The sequence below is a fragment of the Pristis pectinata genome, chromosome 35 (assembly GCF_009764475.1).
Source record: "Pristis pectinata isolate sPriPec2 chromosome 35, sPriPec2.1.pri, whole genome shotgun sequence".
NCBI classification, from domain to species: Eukaryota; Metazoa; Chordata; class Chondrichthyes; order Rhinopristiformes; family Pristidae; genus Pristis; species Pristis pectinata.
Genome location: NC_067439.1, coordinates 3,657,156 through 3,683,317, shown reverse-complemented (window position 1 = coordinate 3,683,317; position 26,162 = coordinate 3,657,156). Strand labels below are relative to the sequence as shown.

Genomic DNA, 26,162 nt, shown 5'->3' with positions numbered 1-26,162 from the left:
GGGCATCATTTATTGCAGTTTGTTTAAGCTTCTAAGTGCAAATACAGCCCGAGGAATTAGGTCAGCCTTTTGGGGTGGAAGGAATGAGAAGAAAGCATAGGACAATGAAAACAGACCAAAATATCAGGGGTCCTCTAGCACTGGAATGTTGTTCTGTATAATGTTTTCAGAAGATAATACCAGTGTCTGTCTGATTCAATTTGTACAAAATAGCTTTACCACTGCTTAGCAACAGAACTGGAAGCAATTAATATAAAAGGAAAACACCACGGATGATGGAAACTTCAAATAAAAATAGGAATTGCTGGAAATACTCAGCAGGATCAGAGACAATGAGGGAGGGCAAGGGAAACAAGAGTTAATATTTCAGGTCATTGTCCCCTCACCCATCTGAAATGTTAACGGTTTTCTCTTCATAGGTGCTGCCTAACCAGTATTTCCAGAATCTTCCGTATCACTATTGTAATAAAATATAACTGATACAAGGTCTGTCATCTTTCAAGTCTCCTTTATAACCATCCAAGATCGACCACCTGTCTAATGACAGCAGAGCTTAAGAATGTGGGTCTGAGGCCGGGAATCTGCCAATGGTGTTATGACATGTCAAATGGGCGGCACAGTAGCGTAGCGGTTAGTGTAATGCTATTAGAGCGCCAGCGACTCGGGTCCAATTCCTGCCGCTGTCTTTAAGGAGTTTGTACGTTCTCCCTGTGTCTGTGTGGGTTTCCTCCGGATGCTCCGGTTTCCTCCCACATTCCAAAGACGTACGGGTAAGGAAGTTGTGGGCATGCCATGTTAGCGCTGGAAGAGTGGCGACACTTGCAGGCTGCCCCCAGCACATTCTCAGTAACACAAAAAGACCCATTTCACTGTGTGTTTAGATGTACATGTGACTAATAAATAAATATCTAATATTTTAATGATGTTCAGCACATCCTTTGTGTGAAGATTAACATGTCAAATTATTTTCTTTCCCTTTCCCCAATCAACATCCACTTTCATTTCACCAAGACACACCACTGCCAACCTCCCCCAACACACCTCCATCCCAATTTCACTTTGCAGTCTTTCCTAACTAGGCATTAAGCAACGGTCTGGTTCATGCCACATCAGCCCAGTGACAACAAGTGGGAGAGTGCGCAATAACTGCTTTGTGCCCTTTCACAAACCTCGGTAGAATGCAAGACTCCCGGTACTTCACATAATCCATCTTTATTATGGGGACATTGGACGTTCCTGTCGACACACAAGTCGAGAGTTGAAGGGTCCCACCACAAGTTGAACTTCTCATTGCTGCAGTGCCTCTACAGCCATTTCCAACACACACAGCTTTGTGTTTCAAAATCCGGATCAATTTAACAATAGTTCTACTCAAAGCAGGAACATTATAATGTGTGTGCCTTGTTTACAATGAGGAAAGCTTTCTTAATAGAATGCAGAGGTAGACTGGAATGTAAGCAATCAAGTTAGGAAGTGCAACTGGAAGGAACGCATTCTTCTGACATTTTGTTTGCTCCACCTTTTGTTAACAGAAGGCGTCACAGTATTTTGTTGACGGCATAGATGTAACAGCATTGATAGTCATGCAGCACAGTTTTGTCTTTAAAGAAACTATTTGCAACTCGAGCCTGTTCTGAGATATGCTGGGTGGTGGTTTTGTGTGTGCTTTACGATGTAGGGTCAGGTCACCTTTATGAGGAAAATTGGTTGATTATTGTCGCATGTACTGAGGTACAGTGAAAAACTTTGTTTTGCATGCCATCCATACAGATCATTTCACTGCATCAATAAGTCGAGGTGGTACAAAGGAAAAACAATAATAGAATGAATGGGTCATTATCACAGCAGCTGCATCAAGCAGTTAGTTCCAGATTGGTTGTACTTGGAATCAGGGCAAACCTCCTTGTATGTGGCTACTTCAAAGGCAGAGCACTTTTGCAGGGGCACGCAATTTATGCTGCTGTACAAGGTTGGCTGCTGGTCAATAAGCAATGCCACCACACTGACACTCATCAACTGCATGAAATCTGGGCAGAGTGCATCACACGACAAAAGGAGCCTTGTGCAAAGAAGGCTGAACTCAGGCAATGAGCGATGTAGACAGCTTCTTCATAAGCAGAATATAAACTTATTCCTCGCAAGGTGAAGAATGCAGTGTGTACCAGCTACAAAATACACTGCAGTTCACTGCTCTTTCCAAACCTATCAAAAAGGACAGCGCAAAGAAATACAATCATTTGCAAATTCCTCACCAAGTCATGCACCATCCTGACTTGGAACAACAAACCCTGGAAAGTCCTGCCCAATGGCATGGTGAAAGTACCTTCATCGGAGGGACTGCAGTGGTTTGAGGCAGCAGCTCCCCACCACCTCCACATGGCAATATGGCATTGACAATAAAATCCTGGCCTTGCCAGTAACACTCGCAGCACAAAACAAATTCTGGAGAATAGATTTTGTGCAACAGTTTGGGGTGAGTATGGCAGAGCATTCCACTGCACAGTGGCACAGTGATTGGTTAGTGCCCACAGATGGAGGTGCAGAGCTGGAACAGACAGACAGTGGCTCTGTGTTGTAACTCTCATGCCAAACGTACAGAGCCAAGTACCTCAGATGCAGACATTAAATGACAGGCCAAGCCGCCTGTAGAAGTTCCTGGGAAAGATACCACGGCAACATTCTGAAGAGAATAAACAGGATCTAAAAGCCTGGTCAGCATTCTTGGCTGTCAAAGTCCAAAATGCTATCAGTTGGGCTGCAAGGTTAGGTTCTGACAAATACATCTATAAAAAGAGGTCTAAGATTTTTTATGAAAACTATAAACGGAAGGTGGTGCATAGATGCTCCTAGCTCACGATTACACTACAGTGCCCAAGACTGGGACCAACAGGCAATCGATGCACATTCAAGTGTTACTTCAATCTCCCTGCCAAAGAGCAACTCTGGCTGTGCCAAGAAATAATGCCAACCAAATGTACACAGCTACACAAGCTCCTCCACCTATATAAATGCATACATGTGGTGATCTTGCTCAACAATAGAAGTGTAAAAGATTCCTACACATCAAGGGCTTTGTCAGAATACTTGTCATTTCCAGCCACTGTGGGCATGCCAATCACTACCTCACATTAGATCAGACTGGCTTTCTACATCATAACTCCCTTAAACTTAACTGGGAAATCTGCTGCCACCCAGGAGTTTACATTTTATTTCACATGGCTGTTTAATTGCCCCCTCCCCCCCAATGCTGGTATTGCTATAGTCCAGAAAGCATAAACAAATCCCAGTCACGCAATGGAGGTTGAAATTCTTGTTACTTGAAAAACCAGTCTGATGTTCGTGTGGCTGCAGTTTACAATGGGTGGTTTTAAGCTGCTGAAAAACATTCATTTAACCTTGCCAAAGAGAAACAACTGGCAGATGGTTTTAAATTGGAATAAGAACTTGCTATATAATCAAGTGAATGACTCCACAGTTTGAAATGTAAATAAGACACAGTGATTATCGCACCACAGATCCATAGCATCAAAGTCTGTTCTTCTACCTCAAGTGCAGGGTCTATCTGAGAAGTGGCAAGAGACATTTATGTCACACGAGCACCATGCAATAACCACTTCCAGTAAGAGAGCGGTCAACAACATTGACCCTCAACAACCCTATAATTGTGAATCTCATGTTGTTCAGTAACCTAGAGGGATCACCATTGAGCCAAAACCAAATCACCCCTGTAAATACTCTAGCTACAAGTTAGAGGGTGGGGTGGTGAGATCTGAGGATACAATGTACAAAGGTAAATGAATGCCCAAGAAGGTGACAGAAGGGGTATAATGTGGGAAATCTGAGGATATTCACGTCGGTAGGAAAAGAAAATTAAGTGGTGGGAAAATAATAAATTTGCATTAATTGGCAAGTAGTTTATTATTGTCACATGTACCAAGGTACAGCGAAAAGTTTTGTTTGTGTGTCATTCGGACAGATCATGCCATACACAAGTACAGCAATGTAGTACAAAAGGAAAACAGCAAGAAGACTGTGGAATATGGTGTTACAGTTACAGAGAAAGTGCAATGCAGGTAGACAATAAGGTGCAAGGGCCATGACGAGGTAAAGTTCATCTTTATCGTATACGAGGTCCGTTCAGTAGTCTTATAACAGTGGGACAGAAGCTGTCCTTGAGCCTGGTGATACACGTTCTCAAACTTTTGTATCTTCAGCTTGATGGAAGGGGGAGAAGAGAGAATGATCAGGATGGGAGGGTCTTTGGTTATGTTGGCTGCTTTCCCAAGGCAGCAGGAAGTATAGATAGAGTCAATGGAGGGGAGGCTGGTTTTCGTAATAGACTAGGCTATGTCCACAACTCCCTGAAATTTTTTTGCTGTCTTGGGCAAAGCAGTTGCCATACCAAGCCACGATGCATCTGGATAGGACACTTTCTATGGTGCATCTGTAAAAAAAAATTGGTGAGCTTCATTGGGGACATGCTGAATTTCTTTAACCACCTGAAGTAGAGGTGCTAGTGTGCTTTCTTGGCCATAGCATCTATGTGGTTGTTGGTGATATTTACACCTAGGAACTTGAAACTCTCAACCACCTCCACCTCAGCACCATTGATACAGACAGGGGCGTGTATTCCGCCCTGCTTCCTGAATTCAATCACCAGCTCTTTTAAGTTGGTTAAAAAACAAACATGCAGGTATAGTAGACAAAAGGAAGGCAAACAGCAGATTGTTTATTGAAAGGTGGTTGAAGCATGAAATGAACCTTGCTGGGATTACATAGGGCTTTGATTGCAGACAATATCACCGTGATCTCCTGGAGCTAGTGCTAGGAGAGACTAGGATTGGCCTCTAACACTGATACCTTAACTTTGATCTGTGACAACTCTTGGACTGGGCACTGAAGGGCCTCTGAGACCCAAGGCAACGTACTCAGCTGAATGGGCTTTTCCTCCGAAATCATGCTCACTCTTGAAAACGTGAAAGAAATGAGTTAGGAGGAGGATGGGCTGGAGGTGGACTGTGGAAGGTGTCAAGCAGATGATGGGTGTGGAACATTGGGTGGGCAGCAGCATGTTTGCAGTGCAATGGCTTTCAGAAATGATGGAAATTTAAAGAAAACATCTTCCTGGAGGAAGATGGATACCAGGCCCTTCAGCCTAACTCGTCCATGCTGAACAAGATGCCCATCTAAGCTAGTTCCATTTGCCTGTGTTTGGCCCACATCCTTTTAATCCTTTCCTATACATGTACCTGTCCCAATGTCTTTTAAACATTGCAATTGTACCCGTCTCTACCACTTCCTCTGGAAGCACGTTCCATATACCCACCATCCTGCGTGTGAAAAACATGGCCCTCAGCTCCCCTTTAAATATTTCCCCTCTCACCTCAAACCTACACCCTTTAGTTTTAGAATCCCATACCCTGGGAAAATGACTGACTATCTACCCCATGGCGCTCATAATGTTATGCTCCAACGCGACTGTAGTGAAGTGGGTGTAGCAAGCATCTCATCTGCTGGCTAAGACTGCTTCAGTGTGCGAAGCCCATTTCTTCCACAGAGCCCAATAAGCAGTATAATTTTGCACTGAATGCCAAACAAGAGTTGTACATTGTTGGACATCCCCATACAGAGCCACCCTGTAACACTATGACATGCACACAGAGGTGCTGGCAACAACTTTTCAAAATTAAGGTGATGCAAAACTACCAAAGCAGATAAGAGCTGTAGCATTAGCTCATGGTAACACAGCCCTTGTGCACATCAAGCACTTATAGGTCAGGGTGTAATGCCAAAATGGAGGTCAACCATACTGCAGGCTTGTGGGTAGCTTGGAAATAATTGTTTAACATGACACGTCGAAAGCCCATGGAATATGACAAGCAATACTTTATCTGAAGAAAGAACTCAGCACTGGCAAACAGCAGGCATCTGCCTCCCTCTCTGGCCCAGCTATCACCTCAATTACATATGCAAGCAGCTACTGGTGGTTGAATCGCCAAGTGCTGGCAAATGGGATTAATGCTGATGGGTGCTCACTGGCTGTCATTGACATGGGGGGCCGAATGGCCCATTTCCATGCTGTATGACGCTAGGCCTCCATCTTAAAATTTTACAAAGCGGCATTTCAAATTTTAGTGAGAACTTCTACTATTGATCCTTAATTTGGCAAAGGTTCCTCTAAGACGAGAAAGAGAAATTTCTCAACCATACATCAAATACCCAATTACAATAACACTACCTGCAATACATCTCTTTTGGAGGATTGCCTCATTGTCAAAACTTGTATCTAATCCAGTGACCTGTGTGTTAAGTTTTGAACAAAATATTATGGGCTATTTTGGTGTATTTGGATCTATGTGGGCACTGCCAAGTGCAAAAGATCAACGCTACTTGCCCTTACTGGAATGTGCTTTTGGGAACTTTCCAAATACAGGATTATAATGAAGAACCAGTGTGACAAGGGAACCATCCGCCGAGGTTCAAGTCAGAATAGCACATGCACAGCTCCTGAATACATTAAACTCAGCAGCTGGGCCCCAGCAGTTCCACATCCACCATTAAAATCTCTAGTTGATGAATGCATGTACAAACATTTTAAGCTGGCAAGGGTGATACAAATCCTGATTTGCAATGTCTGCCAATATGCTTTATGGAATGGGCTGGCCATGTTCATCCCTCTCATTGTTAGCTACATAATTGTTAGAATACATTAGGTGAGAGGGAACAATAGAGATGGCATGGCGCTGCATCAAGCACTACCCAACCAACAATTACTTTTGTACTTTGAAAACTGTTGCTCTAAAGTTTAAAAAACCTGCCAAATTTGAAGAACACCTGTCACCTCCTAAAATTTCTTTTCCTTACTTTCAATAGCAGTTTATTCCCTTCATCAAAAAAAAACACACTTACAACTATTTACAGCTTAGAAGATTTACGAGAATGTTGCCAGGACTTGAGGGCCTGAGTTATAGGGAGAGGTTGAGCAAGCTAGGACTTTATTCCTTGGAGCGTAGGAGACTGAGGGGTAACCTTACAGAGGTGTATAAAGTCCTGATGGGCATATACAGGGTGAATGCACAGTCTTTTTCCCAGGAAAGGGAATCAAACCAGAGGGCATAGATTTAAGGAGCGAGGGAAAAGATTTAAAAGGGACCTGAGAGGCAACTGGGTGGTGCAGATATGGAACAATCTGCCAGAGGAAGTGGTTGGGGCTGGTACAATAACAACATTTAAAAGACATTTGGATAAGTACATGGATAGGAGGTTTAGAGGGATATGGGCCAAATGGGATTAGCTGAGATAGGCATCTTAGTCAACATGGACGAGTTAGGATGAAGGGTGTTTTCACGCTGTATTACTCTATAACTTGTGATAGCAGTGTTTAGGCATTTGAGTATTCGGATGGGGGCCAGACATCCTTACAAAATACTCACTCTGTTATTAGTCTATTATTCGTGCCAGGCTGAAAGTTGGATATTACAGCCATCCAAAGAACAACTTAATCTGTAAAGGAAATTTAAACCGAACTTTCGGAAGCTTCACTAATACATTGGACGTTGTTTTGGAATGACTGAAATCACCAACAAGGACAGAGCCCAACAGACAGTCCCACAGTCCAGAATTCCAAAGATTGCATGGTGCAAGAGATAGAGCATTTGGGTTTCTTTATCTTGCTCATCATAAGATATAGGAACAGAATGAGGCCATTCAGCCCATTGAGTCTGCTCCACCATTCAATTATGGCTGATTTTTATTTCAACCCCATTCTCCAGGCTTCTCCCTGTAACCCCTAATCCTCTTACCAATTAAGAACCTATCAATCTCTGCCTTAAATATCCACAATGACTTCGTCTCCACAGCTCTGTGGCAATGAGTTCCACCAATTCACCACCATCTGGCTGAAGAAATTCCCCCTCATCTCCTTTATTCTGAGGCTGTGCCCTTGGATACCAGATTCTCCTACTGATGGAAGCATCCTCTCCACATCCACTCTATCCAGGCCTTTCAGTATTCGGTTTCATTGAGATCCCCCTTCATCCTTCCGAACTCCATTGGGTACAGGCCCAGAGACATCAAACGCTCCTCATACGTTAAGCCTTTCATTCCTGGGATCATTTTCATGAACCTCCTCTGGACCCTCTCCAGGGCCAGCACATCTTTCCTTAGGGCCCAAAATTCCAAATGCCATCTGACCAATGCCTTATAAAACCTTAGCAGTACAACCTTGCTTTACATTGTAGCTCTCTTGAAATAAGATATCTTTATCAGTAACATGTACATTGAAACACACAGTGAAATGCATCTTTTGAGTAGAGTGTTCTGGGGGAAGCCCACAAGTGTCTCCATGGTTCTGGTGCCAACATAGCATGCCCACAACTCCTAACCTGTGTGTCTTTGGAAAGTGGGAAGAAACTGGAGCACCCGGAGGAAACCCACGCAGTCAAGGTGAGAACATCCAAACTCCTTACAGACAGTGGCTGGAATTGAACCAGAGTTGCTGGCACTGTAATAGCATTATGCTAACTGCTACACAACTGTGCACTTTAAAAACATGAAGCACTTTAAAAATCTGACATCTGTATTTCACTCAGAAAATAGAAATAAGGAGCCCTTTCATTATCTTGTCAATATTTCCAAGAACCATAACTCTGGTTTCCCATTTGGCTAACTCTGAACCGGCATCGTGGTTAAGTTACTTGGCTAGTAATCTAGGAGGGCTGGACTACTGATCCAGAAACATGAGTTCAAATCCCACTGTGATAGCAAGGGAAATTAGTTATGAACCAATATGGAATTTAAAGCTAATATCAGCAGATCATGAACCTGCAAGATTGTCATAAAAATCATCTGGCTCATTTATTCCCTACAAGGATGAAAGTCTGCTGTCCCTGCCTAGTCTGACCAAAGTGCGACTTTTAACATACCAGCAAGCCAATCAGTTCAAGGGCAATTAGGGATGGACAATAAATCTTGACCTTGCCAGTGACATCTACATCCAGCGGTGGGGAAAAAGAAAAGAATCACATAGACCAACTAATTTTCTTGTACTGTAATTCAATGTCTTTATAACTAAACATCTTCATTTCTTCCACCTTGTACTTGAAGCAATCAAAATTGTTTCTCCAAATTTCCACAGAACACAGTTTCTTTGTGGACCTCTCAAATTATCATCAATGATAATACTTGGTCCATACTCTTGAGTTTATCATCTTTTCTTGCTCAACCCACATCTCTGATATGATGGCTGTCTTACAGTGAGCTGAAACTGTGAACTCCACCTCTGAATCCATTATAAATCCCCCCCAAAAGTCAATCCAAAAAATACAACCTTGGCATTACACAAAGTTTAATTCATTGATTGGCTTTAATCTCCTTTTGATGGTGTTCTGTGTACTGGGCCTAAACCATTCACCAGTGTTTCTCCATTCAAGACAGTGTGGCAGAATAACATCTCCATATACACTGCATTCTACATTGCTCATTGACCGGAGTCATCGCACCTTTGCTGGTTTTCCCTCCACCCCCCCCACCTCCTCCTTAACAAGAGAAACTGAAACAAACTGTCACACACCCATCTTGACAAGAGATTACTTTTATTGATCAAGCCGGCCTGCTTTCTTAGCAAGATTGACAATGGCGTGCCTATGCAAGTTCATCTCTTTTTCAGCAGAAGAACTCAAGCCTCGCTGATTTTGTTTTCCCTGTATTGATTAAGATGCAAAATTCCAAGAACGTACAGGTTTATCAGCAGTGAAAGAGAAGTTGTCAATTCTTTTTCTGCTTCACACATTCACTAACATGATACACAGCAGCCTTATGCAAGATCTGCTTCAAAAAATCATATCAAGAAGCATCAAATCACATTTGTGAGGAAGACACAAAAATTGGATGAACCTGAACCATTTGTTATTCAAGACCCAGAGTCTGTTTCTGACAACGACACTGCCTGCGAGTTACTTGCAATGGCAGGAGACACATATTTATTGGTTTTCCATTGGCACTGTGTGCTAAAGCTTTGTGCTGGCTCAGAATATTAAGTGATTAGAAAGAAAAGCAAGCTGGGAAAAAACAAAATTGTTTTGACATTTACACTAGATTGTTCATCAAAATTCTTCTGAGAATCTACACCTCTGTGTCAATGCCAGTGGCTATTTTGAGCACTTGCTGCGTTTATTATAGAATATATTATGATAGAAAGCATGGCTGGAACTGAAAACATTAGTGAAAATGACTGCAGTACAAAATTATTATTAATATGGCTTAATCCAAAATCTGTGAGAGAATTTAGACTGTTTACTAAATAACGAACTGCCAATTTCTGGTCATATACCAGGTCACAGTACTCCTATTTCAAATTAAAACAATGAAGTTTAACTTGGAAATTGTAGTTCTGGTACAGTAACTAGAGAGACAGAAAGCAAAATCCAGGGAGAATAGAAAGCTTTCCTTATGGATATCTTTTAGTTTCACAAGTGAGGATTACTGCTGTCTAGCCTTAAGAGACTGTGCAAGTACCCGAGGTTCATACATACAATTTATATCATAACCAAAGTCTGTCAACCACCATCAGGTTCAGCAACAGCTACTTTTCCACAACGATCAGGTTCTTGAACTGAACTACACAACCCTAACCCTACCTCAGCAACACGATGGACCACCACTTGCACTACCATTGCCTCATCTTTGATTGTGCTTTTTTCACCTTGTTTAATGTCTTGTTTTGCAGTCTTTTCGTCATCTGTCTTGTATAATTTATGTTTTGTGTTATTGTCTCAACTATGTGCCTGTGATGTTGCTGCAAGTTTTTCCACTGTACCTGTACCTCACCGTACTTGCGCACATGACAATAAACTCGACTTGACCACACAGATTCAGAAGAAAATGGTGAAACAGCAGGGCATTCAGCATCCAAGAGACAATTCAGGATCATCTCATAGACGACTTTCAGGGAATTCTGACTTTGGGCTGTACATGAAATTTTCACCCTTGCTTCTCTCAGGTGTCAAATGACCAGCTGTTGTTTCCTACATAACTCATGCAGTACTATCCTGTCAAAAATAATCACCTGAAAGATAACAATGATGAAGCACACTAACACTGATTCTCCTGAAAGGACATACCACCAGGCTCAAGGACAGCTTCTATCCCACTGTTGTAAGACTATTGAATGGTTCCCTAGAACAATAAGATGGACTCTTGACTCAACAATCTACCTCGTTATTGTCTGCCGCGCTGCACTCTGTAACTATAACACTTTATTCTGCATTCTGTTATTTTTTTTTCCCCCTTGTACTACCTCAATGCACTGTGTAATGAAATGATCTGTATGGATGGCATGCAGAACAAGTTTTTCCACTGTATCTCAGTACGTGTGACAATAATAAACCAATCAAATTCTTGCACAAGTCTGTCAACCTTTTCCAGCAAGACATGGAAAGCAGATGAAATCTTTACAAGATAACAAGATAAAATTTTTATCGATGCACTGTAGAAAGCATCCTATCTAGATGCATTATGGGTTGGTATAGCAACTGCTCTGCCTGAGACCGCAAGAAACTGCAGAGAGTTGTGGACACAGCTCAGCACATCACGGAAACCAGCCTCCCCTCCACAGACTGTCTACACTTCTCACTGCCTCGGTAAAGCAGCCAACATAATCAAAGACCCCACCCACCCCGAACATTCTCTCTTCCCCCCCCTCCCATTGGGCAGAAGACACAAAAGCCTGAAAGCATGTATCACCAGGCTCAAGGACAGCTTCTATCCCACTGTTATAAGACTACTGAACAGTCACCTAGTATGATAAGATGGACTCTTGACCTCAACATCTCATTATGGCCTTTGCACCTTATTGTCTGCCTGCACTGCACTTTCTCTGTAATTGCAACACTATATTCTGCATTCTGTTATTGGTTTCTTTTGTACTACCTCAATGCACTGTTGCAATGAAATGATCTGTATGGATGGCATGCAAAACAGTTTTTTTTCCCCATTGTGCCTCGGTACAAGTGCCAATAATAAACCAATTTACCAATTTAAAAATATTAAGCAGTTTTTGAACTGCTGACTATTCATAATATTACTTAAATTTGGCTTTTGTACATCAGTGAAATATAAGCCAGCTACCACTAAACCTAGGGCATAATCTGACAAAACAGTTTTATTCCTGAATGAGGGCAAAAGGAGAATAACATTGGAAATCAAGATGCTGCTCCTCACAAGTAGACGACCAGGATCAGTGTACTGGGACGAAAACCAGCTACAATTCCCATCTGATCCTAGTTCCTGTACTAGTGTTTGTAAAAGTGAACAGTATTGCTCCCACCTGTCAGGAACAACTTTGTGTCGACTGTTCAGAACGTTCCAGAGCCCAGCGAGGAGAAGCTTCCAGAAGGATTTCGAAAAGGTGGAACTCTTTCTACTGCAGCAGTTGACGCTGTACTGTACAAAGTTTCTGGGTAAGCTAACCGGCCTGCAAGATAAATGAAATGATTGGCAAATTTAACCAGATAAAATGCTAAATATTTAATGAGAGTTTAGTTACATCGATGGAAATACCCATTGTAGTATTTATACATCCTACATGGCAACAATTTACCCTTTATATGTGGGAGACTCCTCAGACAGCACCTTCCAAACCCACCATCTCTACCAGCTAGAAGGATAAGGGTAGCAAAAGCACAGAGAACACCACCTGGAAGTTGCCCTCCAAGCCACACACCATCCTGACTTGTGAATAAATTGCCATTCCCTCACTGTCGCTGGGTCAAGAATCCTGGAACTCCCTCCTTAGTAGCATTGTGGGTATACCCACACTTCAAGTACTGCAGTAGTTCAAGAAGGCAGCTCACCACCACCTTCAAGGGCAACTAGGGATGGGCAACTCAATGTTGGCTCAGCCTGTAAAACCCACATCCCTTGAATGAATAAAAATATTTCAACAATTACAGCAGGGTATCAACTTTATATAATGGTCAACAGTGGAACATGATCTAGAACCCGAGTACAGTTTTAATTTCTAAAGAGATCAAAGCAGTAATCTATCAATACAATATCTTCATCTCCAAATTACTTGCATTTATAAAGCACCTTCTAAAAATCTCAGGATTTCCAAATCTCTTACAGGTTCTGGCATAATTTGCTTAAAGGAAGTGACTATTGTGATGAAGGAAGTGCTGTGGCTAACTTGTGTGACAAGCTCCCATTTGCTTAATGATTTGCTCATTTTTTTGAGATGTTAATTGAGGATAAACATGCGCTAGAACTGTGGAGAACACAATCCTTCAAACTGGGATCCTTTACTCCTACCTGACAGCAAATGGAACCTTAATTTAACACCTCAACTGGAAGACAGCACCTCTCACAGTGCAGTGCTCCCTCATCCTCAGCCTCTGGACACTGAAGGTTAGGTATTGTACAAGAACCTTTCAAACACTTCATGGGTGAATAGTTTAAAGAGGAAACATGAATGGCTTTGGGGCTTTGTACAAATATGTATTGATTTGAAGGCACAATGAATATATTGATTTCATGGACAATGAATATAATACATGCACTGATTGGGTTGCATTTCCTGTACATACTTTATGAATGGAGCATATTTTTGAATAATGCTCACTCAACCTAGATTTTCTGCCCACATCTCTGGAGCACGAGTTGAACCCACAACCTTGCGAGTCTGAGGCACGAGATTCACTGAGTCACACTTGACACAGATTATTACTGCAATAAATTTCTCCACATCGGCTGCAGCCTTTGCCCCTATTCTGTGATGTAATTCAAGATAATCTAGGTTCACGTGCAAATTTTAGTCAAAATGTGACACAGGAACTTTGACTGTATGGCAGATCCTTCCACCAGTACCACCAGTGATGACATCACCTCCTTGCTCATTCCAGCAGCAAATACTTGGAGTTCAGTTCTGCAGTTCTAAGGAAGATGTTAAAGTCCCATACCATTACTAAATAAGATATTTAGAACTGATGGGCATGTCACATCTTTTAAACCACAGAAAACTGCTGGGCAATGTTTTTCTTCATGTTACTGGATGTTCTTGTCTTTTTTTGGATTGTTCCCTTGACTAGACGTTGGTATGTGTGGACAAGCTTAGCTACATAGGTTCTTAAAAAGCTGCAAACATTAAGGACAAGCTTCGCATATTTAACGTTTTATGAAATAAAGGTTTAATCAGATAACAAATTCACTCAGTTCCCCTAAGCTTCACGCGAGCAAGGCGTTTCATTGCACCCTGATGTATATGACAATAAATTAATCTGAATCGATGACAACTATCCAACATTGAACTAGTCTGGTTGGAATTTTGGTGTCTTAAAATGAGCTTTGGAGCCTCTATCTGTGCCATCACCACAGTCTATTTTCAACTCCATTATATTGCCCAACCCTGCCTTATCTCAGCTCCTCTTGATGCTGAAACCTCTCAATGAACTGGTTACCTGCAAGCTTGACGATGAGTTCCTGAAAAGCTTCCCTCATTCTTAATCCATAGACTTGAGGTTTTCCAAAGCTCTGTTCTGCCATGTCACCAAGAAAGGCAAGGGCATCAGGCACAGGGGAACATCAACACCTGCAGGTTCCCATCCAAGTCACACATTATCCCCACTAGGAAATAGTTGCTGGGCCTAAACCCTGGAACTCCCCACCACAGCATTTGTAGAAAAACCTTCACTGGAAGGTCTCCAGCAGCTCATCACCACCTTCTCAAGGGCAATTAGAAATAGGCAATAAATGCTGGCCTTGACAGCAATGCCTTCATCCTGAAAAAATGAATTTAAAAAATTCTCCTCATCACCGATACTTTGACCAAGCCTTTCATCATCTGCCCTAGTTTTTGTTCAGTGACAAATTTTGTTTGCTAGGAATTCTGTGAAGGACATTGAAGTGTCTTTTACTGAGTTGAAGCCAGTATATAACCTTGTTGCTGTTGTTAATGATCATAACTTTGCTTGGACTTTGTCATTTATAGCTAATTGCAGCTGATGATGGGAGTGTAGGATCACTTTCAAAGTACTCTATCATGTCCCAACTTCTCTATGCCTGCAAAATTCAAAATAACAGCATAATGTTGAACACTTCCTTCACTTTCAGGGTGACATATGCAAGAACCAGAATATGAACAGAATCTTTTCCCTGAGAGCTGGAGCCAGAATTGACCATCTCCATCCAAGAGCTTGCATTTTGGGAGTATAGAAAACAAGTGGATTCAACACAGTTTTTCCACCTCTGTGACTTGGCAGTGTGCAGTCTCTCGCCACTTCCTTACTAGGCAAGGGGCCATGGAGCAAAATTGCCAATTAACGTGCTAAATTCTGGGGAATAGATACAGATCCTACTTGTTTGATGTTGTATTAATGCATATATTACAGAAGGACAGCAGACACAGCGTACCTCAGCACCTAGAAGGGTTATTCGCAGTACTGACATTCCTTGAAGCTGAAATGGATGCAGAAAGTGGGGACTGTACATTTCCCAGCACTTGTCCCTTGTGCCCTAATAAGCTGCAGGAAGCTGGTCAAAATCACGTTAGGAAGAAAGATCTTCTACACCTTTCAAACTTGAGCTCTGAGATCAGCACTGTGTCAATCACCTCTCAACACTTATAACTTCATCTATTAGTTTGGGTATTGGTAACAGTTTAGCAACAGTAATTGGTAACAGTAATAGAAGATGAGAGGCAGGTGAACTGGGGACAGCATTACACAGTATTTAGATTATAGAAACAGGCCATTGAGCCCAACAGATCCACTACTTATTAGCTCCTAGATTTGAATAACTATAAACTGAACATCTTTTTCACATCTATTAAATCATATTTCTCCATAATTTTAAACAATTCCCTCCTTCTCTTTGCTCCACAGACCTCGATGTAAGACCTTACCGCTTGCTGTTCTTTGCTTGAGATTCACTGTATGTAGCTGGGACTCCCGGCTGTCTGGAGGTCTGATTCCGGCTTGCTGTCTGATTGTGTACATTCCCTGGCCATCGCTGTGACTGCAATGCATTGTGGGTTGTGGGACCACTCCACTGCAGGGGGTTGGTCCTGTACGGTGGTCTCAATCCAGCAGGCATACTTTCACTCTCAGTTTTACTGTCCATTGTGTGCATTTCATACAATTCAGAGCAACCTCTGGGAGGAAACACAGGCAAGGTGAGAGAATTAGGACAACTGCTGAAATGATAGTTGATAAATCAAGAATTTAATGCAGTCAAAACTCAAGACTTGAGTTATTTACAATGCTGCATCAACGTATTTCCCTGGAGATCACTAAGAGAGCATTTTGCTTTCTTGAGCCAGTGAATACTTCATAATTCTGGGACACAAGAGTGCTGAGGAATTAATTCAATATTTGCAGCTTTCAGTAACAAAACCAGCATTTTGTCACCAGATCTTTGCTTTCTTTTGTAGGAAGCAATTTTTTTTTGCTGCTGGAGACACAAAGACTGCAGATGCTGGAAAACTGGAGCAACACACAAGATACTGGAGGAACTCAGCAGGTCAGGCAGCACCTATGGAGGGGAATGGACAGTCGACGTTTCGGGTCAAAACCCTTCATCAGGGCTGATTTCTTTTGCTGCTGTCACTTTTGCATTTCTTTGTATGGCTCTTTGAGTAGTCTCTGCTAATTATCTGGAGAGGGGCCACAATTGGAATTTGATGCAGCAGGACCAGTGCAAGACTGTCCTCAACTGAGCCCTGGTTTTGTGGATAGTTTGAACAGAGCTGCATGTCCTATTTAATTAAACTGTCTACCTGTCTGTTCCCAAACAAAGAATGATACTCAACAGGAGCTCCACAGAGTCTCCAAGATCAGTGGAATTGCATCCCAGTAAGCAGGCATATAAAACTCCATAAATACAACTCCACATACATCTGCCCATCTCCACACACCTGCCTATCACCATCTCTTACCTGCATCTGCCTATCACCACCTCGTGCTCACCTCGCTTCCCCTCTTTTGTCCACCTATCGCTGCTCTGTTTCTCCCTCCTATATATTGGGCTTCCCCTTTTCTCATCTTCAGCCCTGAAGAAGGGTCCTGACTCAAAACTTTGACCATCTACTTTTCTCCACGGATGCTGCCTGACCTGCTGAGTTTCTCCAGCATTTTGTTGTTTTTCAACTCCACACCAGTCTCATTACTCTGAGCTAACCAAATTGTTGGTGCCACTGCAGACACCCGTGAACTGGTCATTTTGGCACGTTGGAAAAAGATGTCTAATATTCTGGCACCTGAAAAGACAGCCAAATCCAAGGGCATCGAGTTAGCTCCGAGAACTTGGTCAAAATCCAAGTCAAATGCTTTGGCGAAAAGCAACCAAAACAACATGACCGTCTGTGGATGGTGTGTGCATAGTCTTAAATAGACAGCCCCCTCTCACAGACAGCCTACAAGGAAGCCATTTATCAAACTTGGCCAGAAGTTAATTAAGTACATTCTGAATCCAAAGCATATGATGCTTCAGGCGTGCAGAAGGGCGAGAAGATTCTTGGCATATCACGTTTGTGAAACACTTTGTCCTAACAGATTAAATCACTTGTAAAATTTACTTTAGAGATGGTAAAGTTTGTTTTCAAGCATGGCTGGGCTGCTTCATAACAAAATGTTCTCTTTTCCCAACAGGCAATGTTTTAGATGGATCATTATGGACAGTTCTAAGCACTGTTCTTCAGTAAAGAGATGGTTTACCGAGAATGGAGCACTTCAATTCTCAGCAGGAGTCATGATCATTCTACAATTGGACAAATGGCCTCCTCCTGTGCTGCATTTTTCTGTAATAAATTCTGGTCTGAGAGAGCAGTCCAAAGAACAGTAAATGGTATGTAAATAGAATCAGACCAAGGAATTGGGGCTCACTGTATACAGGACTGCATTGGCCAGAGCTACTGCAAATGTGGTTGAGATGGATAACACAGATGCAGTTAAGGGGAACCTGGATAAACACTTGTGGGAGAAATGAATACAAGGACACTGACAGGGTCAGATGAAGCGAGGAGACTAATGTGAAGCATAAACATTGTGGTGGATGTGTTAGACAGAATGAGCCATTTGTCCTTTGCATTCTGTGCAACTCTGTATAAAAACTGCTTTCAACAAGTCCACCTTCTAATATATCCATTACACCACTAACCTGACAGATCTCAGAATAAGAAACCAAACCCCAAACTTCTTCTGATGTCCCACTGCTGCTGATTCGAACCATTTACTTTGAGTAGTAGAACTGACACTGACCCACAGATTCTTCCACAGGGACTGTCAGTACTAGGATTGAGTTAACTTTCCAATGGACTACATTGCTTTTAAATTGAAACATCACATAGAAATATTAGTGTTAACTATTTCCAAGTCATAATTCTCCATTAACATAGTGCATTTATAGTGCAAAATACAGTGCATTTTCACATCCTCTTCAGGATGTCCAAAGCATTTTAGAGCCAATGAAGCAGTTTGACAATGTAGTCTCTGTAGTAATATAGGAGGCATAGCTGTCAATTTGTGCGAATAATGCTCCCACAAACAGCAATGACCATACATGAAGGCCAAGTTTCTAGCCTTATTAAAAAAGAACAATAAAAAGCAACAGGCAATACTGAAAAATCTCAAGTGTAGTAGTTAACAGAACTGGCAAACTGACGAAAATAATTTGCATGCTTATAATTTTTTTTTGTTTACAAACTCGGTGTCCCAGTGAAGAATATTTCCTTTTTTGAAATGTAGTCATGAACATACACGTGTAGCTGTGAACATCACACCTGCCAGGACAAAGAAGCACAAACCCCAAACTGACTGATGCCCCATCAGCACCCTAAACATTCACTCCCTTCACCCCCACCTGTGCACTGCAGCTACAATGTGCGCCATCTTCCACAACAACTCATCTAGGTTATCTGACCAGACCTCCACCTTGAATTGGAAATATACTGTTGTTCCTTCATCACTGGGTCTAAACGCTGGAACACCCCATTAAATAGCACTGTGGAAAAGTTTCTACCACGCGGACTGCAGCAGTTTAAGCTGACATCTCACCATCACCTACTCCATTGGGATGGGCAATAAATTCTGCTAGCCTTGCCAGTGATGTACAAGGCCTTGAAAAGAAACACATTCATACAACATCATCTCAATTTGCACTGAAGAACTAAACTGCTCATATGAAAGTAAACTGACTCCTATGAAACAACTAATAAATTAACAATAAATTTACTGGCTGGAATTCTTTGACCGCTCTTGGCTTGTTCATGTTTTTCCACACATTTATTTTAGTGGCTATGTTCAGCACTCAAAGCAGGAAATCCATTCCCTCAAATATCTGTATGCAAAAGGGCAGAGAAAGCAAGTTTATGCCAAAGTTCCATTAACTTATGCTTGAAAGGTTGCAGATTTCTTTTTTTAAACCCTTCCCTCATTGCCATCCTGTCCATCAATAGCTTTGCAGACTTGGACAGCCACCTAGTTACAGGTCAGACTGGGGTTTGGTTCTTTTCCAGTTATAGATCTTGGAAATCTCTGATTCTTCTTTGGTTAAGTGTGGTGAGGGATTCTGGGGCAGGATTTTTCTGTACTTCTAGGTCGGTACAATGTACTTTTATGGACAGTAAACCCCATTCTATACCATTCCAGTAATTTGACACAGCCCCAAAGATAACCACTCCTACTGTACATTGAGCCGTTCCTTCAGTCAAGCTTATCCCTTTGAGTAATATTACCAAATGGCCCCAAATTCCACACCACAGCCAAATGGCATTAGATTAAGGCATCTCTCCACATTTCACAATGACACTTTACAAAGACATGCACGTCGCCATACCCCTCTCCCCTCAGTCCCGTACCAAGGCAACGGATCTATTTGTTAAAAAAGCAGCATACAAACTGAATACATCCGTGGCTGCAGGCCGACAAAACTCACTGCCAAACTATTAACTGAACAATTTTTCACAACAGTCCTCGGCATTAGGTTACCTGGAAATCCCTTTGACATGCAGTTGACAGTCTCATGGCTTTTCAACAAAGAATGTGAAATGACAACACGTTCTCAATCCAACACAAAGTCGCTATTGAAGAGCTTTATTTAGTGAAATGGTAACTTAGGAATAGTCAGCCTTGGCTCTCTCGTGCACAAGATTACAACTTTTACCAAATATTTTGAAAAAAAGAGTACTCTGCCCAAACATGTTTTGAGTAGTCACACTGAAACCACAAACCAGGCGTGGTTAAGATGATGTTTGCGAAAACTCTACATTAAAATTGTATCATCCCATGATTTTGCTGTAACCATTCACTCAACCTGGAGACCAACTAACTGGTTAAGAATATTCTCCTTAAAAGAGCCAAAGATGACTTTAAAAACTATGCTCAAATCCCTCCTTTCAATAGATTCTCTCCACCCTCTTCTTCTCCCTCCCATGCCTCTGGTCAATCCCCCCTCCTTTGAGAGTACACTCTCTCTGGTCTGGTCAATCACTCCTGTGAGTACACTCTCTGGTTAAACCCCCCCCGTGAGAGTGCTCTCTCTCTCTCCCCCCTGCCTGCATCCCCCCCCCCCCCCCACCACCCTGTGGTCAATCCCCTCCCACCCCCTCGCACACACAGTGGTCAATCTCCCCTGTGAGAACACTAGTCTACCCCCTCTGTGAGACTACTCCACTAATATTCCACCTCCAACCCACCACGTATATCTCCTTTGTTGTATCCTCCCTGTGAATATATGGTCTCTGCTACATCCCCAGTGTAAGAAGACTCCATGCTATACTCTCCCATACATTTACTCTCCTACATTGTCATTGACCTGTTAGTGCACGGCATCAATTACTCAGAAAGCAGCCGCTTGACATTCAGTATTACGCAGTTTTTCCACTGATTCTCAACTTAACCTGGGGTTTCTGGAGTTGGGTGGTGCTTGCCGGAACCACTCCTGCTGATTCAACTATTCATTAGTGAAATGGTTCGTTTTGCAAATCATGCACTGACTTCAGCCCTGAGCACTCCCAAAAAAGGCAGGTTCAATCTAGACTGAAAACTGCTTCCATTCTATCCCAACAAAAGTCTTCCAGTCCCAAGTGTCAGGGAACAACATCTACCAACGTGCCGAAATGGCATCCTTCCGCCCTCTTAGCTCCAATCACGATCTGACTAAGATGATCAAGTTAATGTTTCATTGGATGCATCTGTGCTTTGTGGATCCATTCCTGGCAGGTACTCGGTCGAAACTGCTCCAATTTGAAGGAAGCTTTCAACTCCACTGAATGAGCTCCTTTCAGATCCAGAGCCCACAATGCACAAGAAGAAAGTGCCCCTTGTTGCAGTGGCCCACTTTGGTCGCAATCGTTTACTTCAACACCAGAAATCATTCAGCCAGACATCTTTCAAAGAAACAAATAAATAAAATGCAAGTCACATGGAAGACAAGTTGGCTAATGTGTGACAATTTGCAGATAAGCATGCAATGGGAGCATATATTGAACAGACTGAAGCACTTCATCATTAAATTAACATATGGAATCCAAACGCTCATTTGTTCAATGTGATCAAGAAGAGAGATAAGGATTCACTCGTAATGAAGTAAAATTATAACCAAATTTATTTTTTTTATATAAAGTGTGTAGGATTGTAAAACCCTCTGAAAATGTAACAAAGACATTTCTTTCAACTCCAAAGACTCCCAAGTTCAAAGATGTATGAACCAGAGTAACAGTAACACAGGGATACAGTAGTGTAGTAACTAAATCACTTCACCAGCAGCCAGTGACTAGGATTATCAATCCATGCATGCAAATTGGAATCACCAAGTCATTAAACAACATTACAAGAAAAACTAGACAGCGATTCAGATATTGCTACTTTAAAACTACTGGAAACGTACCTTTGTTACTCCATGTGACTCTTGGCTCACCAGAATGGTTGACTCTTAATTATGGAAATGATCCAGATAGACATTCAATTCAAGGCAATTTGGATGGGTAACAAATGCTGGTATTATCAGCAACATCCTCTCCCACTGAGCAGATAAAAGCCTACTCCTCAAATCACTAACTGGACAGTATTTCAATGTAAAGCAAATGCAAACAATCAAGAGAAATGCCAGACTTAATCCTCCACTTGATTGCCTACTACCTTGGCCGCTATTTAAAGAGAACTTACTGTGAATGAAACTGAAACTATATTTAGTTGTTTTTGGCTCCACTTTGTGGTACAACCATAATTCCACACAATGCAGGGTGGTGCAGAGGCAAAGAGCTCATCAACTTGCCAGATGTTAATAATCCTGTACATTGGAAAAAAATGTTATTTAAGACAGAGCTAGTCCAGTGCTATCCAAGCATTTTATTAGCAGGATTACATTTTAAGACCACAAGAAGTGCAACTGCCTAAAGTGGAGTTTGTGGGACCATACAGAGAACCAGTAAGACTTGACTTTAACCTACTGCACATTGTTTCAAATACCACATTACTGCTTTGAGGGGTAAAGTGTTTCCCTTTGGCACAATTTACTTCCACTGGAAGATCAGCCACTCCACCAAACCACCCTGCTCACTTTCCCAGTTCTGATAAAGGGAGCTGGAGCTGAAATGTCCACTTTGCTTCTCTTCCCAATGATGCTGCTTGACCTGATGAATATTTCCAGCACTTTGTATTTTGGTAGCTAGCCAAAATGCCAAAAGGTAAATTTCTACACTGTCAAGTGCTTCCATAAGACCACAAGGTATAGAAGCAGAATTAGGCCATTCAGCCCATCGAGTCTGCTCCACCACTCAATCATGGCTGATTTTTATTTCAACTCCTTTCTTCTGTCTTCTCCCTGTAACCCTAATCCCCTTACCAATCAATATCTGCCTTAAATACACACAATGACTTGGCCTCCACAGCCATCTGTGGCAACAAATTCCACAGATTCACCACCCTCTAGCTGAAGAAGTTACTCCTCATCTTAGTGTTAAAGAGACGTCCCTTTATTCTGAGGCTGTGCCCTCAGATGCCAAACTCTCCCACTGATGGAAACATCCTCTCCACGTCCACTCTACCCAGGCCTTTCAGTATTTAGTAGGTTTCAATGAGATCACGCGCCCCACCGACCCCCCCCACCACCCCCCTTTTGAACTCCATCAGGTATAGACCCCGAGCCATGAAACACCTCATATGTTAAGCCTTTCAGTCCTGGGATCATTTTTGTGAACCTCCTCTGGACCCTCTCCAGGGCCAGCACATCTTGCCTTACCAAAATTGCTCACAATATTCTAAATGCGGTCTGACTAACGTCTTATTAAGCCTCAGCAGTACATCCTTGCTTTTATATTGTCGTCCTCTTGAAATGAATGCTAAGATAGAAAACAATTATGAAATTCACACAAAGCATTTTACAAATCTGAAGCAGAATTGTATTCCACTCAGAGAGAAATAAACTCTTAAGCTTATTAACTTTTCTTGCTCAACCCACATCTCTGATATGATGGTTGTCTCCCAGTGAGCTGAAACCGTGAGCTCTACCCCTGAATCCATTATAAAACCCCCTATGTCAATCCAAAAAAAATGCAACTCTAGCATTACCTGAAGATTAATTTCCTCATTGGCTTTAATTTCCTTTTGGTGGTGTTCTGTGTACTGGGCCTATACCATTCACCAGTGTTTCTCCATTCAAGACAGTGTGGCAGAATGACATCTAACTTCACCCCCCCCCCCCACCCCCCAATCAAACAGGACAAGTTGGATTTAGCCAACATCACCAGAGTCAACTTTCTACACTTCTGTGACCCCTGTAGATCAGTACACAAGAAAATAGGAGTAGTCCACTCAGCCTCTCAAGCCTGCTCCGGCATTCAATATGATTATCACTGATCTGTCCCAGACCTCATCTCCTCTTCTGCACCAGTTCCTCAAAGCCCTCAATTCCCCGATCTTTCAAAAAAAATGTATCTACTTCTTCTAGGGAATTCCAGAGGTTCACCACTCTCTGAGAAGTTTTTGCGTATCTGAGTTTTAAGTGACCGTCCCTTAATCTTGGAACTTTGTCCCCTTGTTCAAGACTAGGGGGCAGGTGTATGGAACGAGCTGCCAGAGGAAGTGGTAGAGGCAGGTACAATTACAATATTTGGACAGGTGCATGATAGGAAAGGTTTGGAGGGATATGGGTCAAACGTGGGCAAATGGGACTAGCTTTGAATGGGGCATCTTGGTTGGCATGGACCAGTTGGGCTGAAGGGCCTGTCTCTGTGTTGTATGACACTCTCTCTCTCACTATTGGAAACATCACATCATATACCCTTGCTGTGCCCCCTCAGGATCTTGTAGGTTCTAATAAGATCAGTCTTCTAAACTCCAAAGGATATATATCTATTGCCACTTGTGATAGGACAATCCACTCATCCCAGGAATTAGCCTATTGAGTGTTCTTTAGACTGTCTCCAATGCCAGTATATCTTTTTTTTAAAAAAAGGAAATTATGCACAATAACCTTTTACTGTTATAATTACGACACCAGGAATGATTCCACAGAAGTCACACTTGCTTTGGAAAGACCTCAAGGCTCAAGTTGTGAGCTGGTGCTTGATGCAGGCAATCTAAAAGGTGCTCGGAAATTACTCTGCTGTGATACAAATACACCACTGTTCCCTTCCGATTTGGCACTTTCAAAATAAAAACATCCCAATTAATGTTGAAGATAAAAGTGGTTCATTATAGAGTGCAAACCAGCTTAGTTTTAACCTGCTGAATTTGGAACACATTCTACCACCATTCAAAACAAATTTGCGCTGTTAAATAGGGTTATAAATGGCCAATTTTAGTGCACTTGAACAGGAGTTGGTGGTTTTTGAAGCTGTGCCAATTAAAAGAAAAACTACTCTTTGCAGATTGTGTTTCATTTCCTCTCCTCCCCTTTGGCTTAGGCAAGACAAAACTAGCCCCATTACAGAGCACCACACAAAAGCTTGAAAAGGCAGCTTTGTGTTCCAAACAGCATAAAAAGAAAAATGAGTCACAATGGAAGGGGTTTAAAAAAAAACCAAATCATCTGGCATTCATTGGTCATGTCTGGATACAAAGTCAGTTAAGCAATGAGCACACACTACATGCCACTCTGAGCCTTTTATTAAGTTCAGAGGTCAATGCTTCAGTTGGGGAACATCTTTGAATAAAAAAGTGAATAAATCTCTCTAGCCTCAGTTAAACAGCTCTGTGAGCCAAGCACCATCCACATCATAATGAATTGCAAGGCGAGGCTGCTGACTTACAACACAGCTTTAAACAAGAACAGGAGTAGGGCACACAAACCCTTGATCCTACTACACTATTCAATAAGGTCGCAGTTAATCCTTTTCCTCATTTCCCTCCTTTCCTCGTATCCTTTGGTTTCTTGTTAGTGCAACAATCCATCAATCTCATTTGAGCATTCACCGCCCAGGTAGAGAATTTGCAACCCTCTGAGTGAAAAGGTTTTTCATTTAAATGACCAACTCCTTTATCTATCCCTTGGTTCCAGATTCTCCAGCCTGAGGAAACAGCCTCTTGGCAACCAACCAGACAATCTTAAACATTTCGATGAAAGCTCTCTTCTAAACCCTACAGAATGCTGACCTGTTCTATTTCACCTTTTTTCATGGGATGACTCTGTCATCCTAGTAATCAATCTGGTTACATAAATATTATAAACATAAAAGGTGCCCAAACACATTTGAGACCAAGGTCAAATGAACTTTAAAACTAAGTGATGAAAGAGGAATGTGATCCCTTTCTACTTTATTGGACAATATGTGGACACTTTTATTCTGCAGTGATTTGCAGGTACCTGTAAAAACAACTCAAAGAACCCTGATTGTAAATACCTGTGCTCCTCAGTCATTCCTTGATCAGTAAACACTGATGAACTCATCAGGGCTACAAGCTTGTAACTATTACGGAGCATGATAGCAAACAGAATTGGCACAATGGATGCCAAATCATTCTTGAACACAAAACAAATGCAAAAGAAAAGCCTTTTCCATTACAGCCCATCGAAATTCAAAAGACACTCATGGGTTTCTCTGCACAACATACACTTTATGGAAGGATTCTAGGTTTTCTAGTTCCAAAGGGCAGTACTGCCAAGTCTACGAGTTAATCACTTTTTGGATGAACGAACTCTGACATGAATCGGATGTTCAGGTACAGTCCTTT

General features: G+C 42.0%; 1 protein-coding gene across 1 annotated transcript in view; it reads right to left on the bottom strand.

Annotated features, from left to right (window-relative positions):
• The window catches only part of sipa1l3 (signal-induced proliferation-associated 1 like 3), a 191,510-nt gene that overhangs the window by 41,715 nt on the left and 123,633 nt on the right, over window positions 1-26,162 (bottom strand). Inside the window, 3 exon segments of the mRNA XM_052044092.1 lie at window positions 12,351-12,463; window positions 14,687-14,694; window positions 15,896-16,144. Coding sequence (XP_051900052.1) covers window positions 12,351-12,463; window positions 14,687-14,694; window positions 15,896-16,144 — 370 coding nt within the window.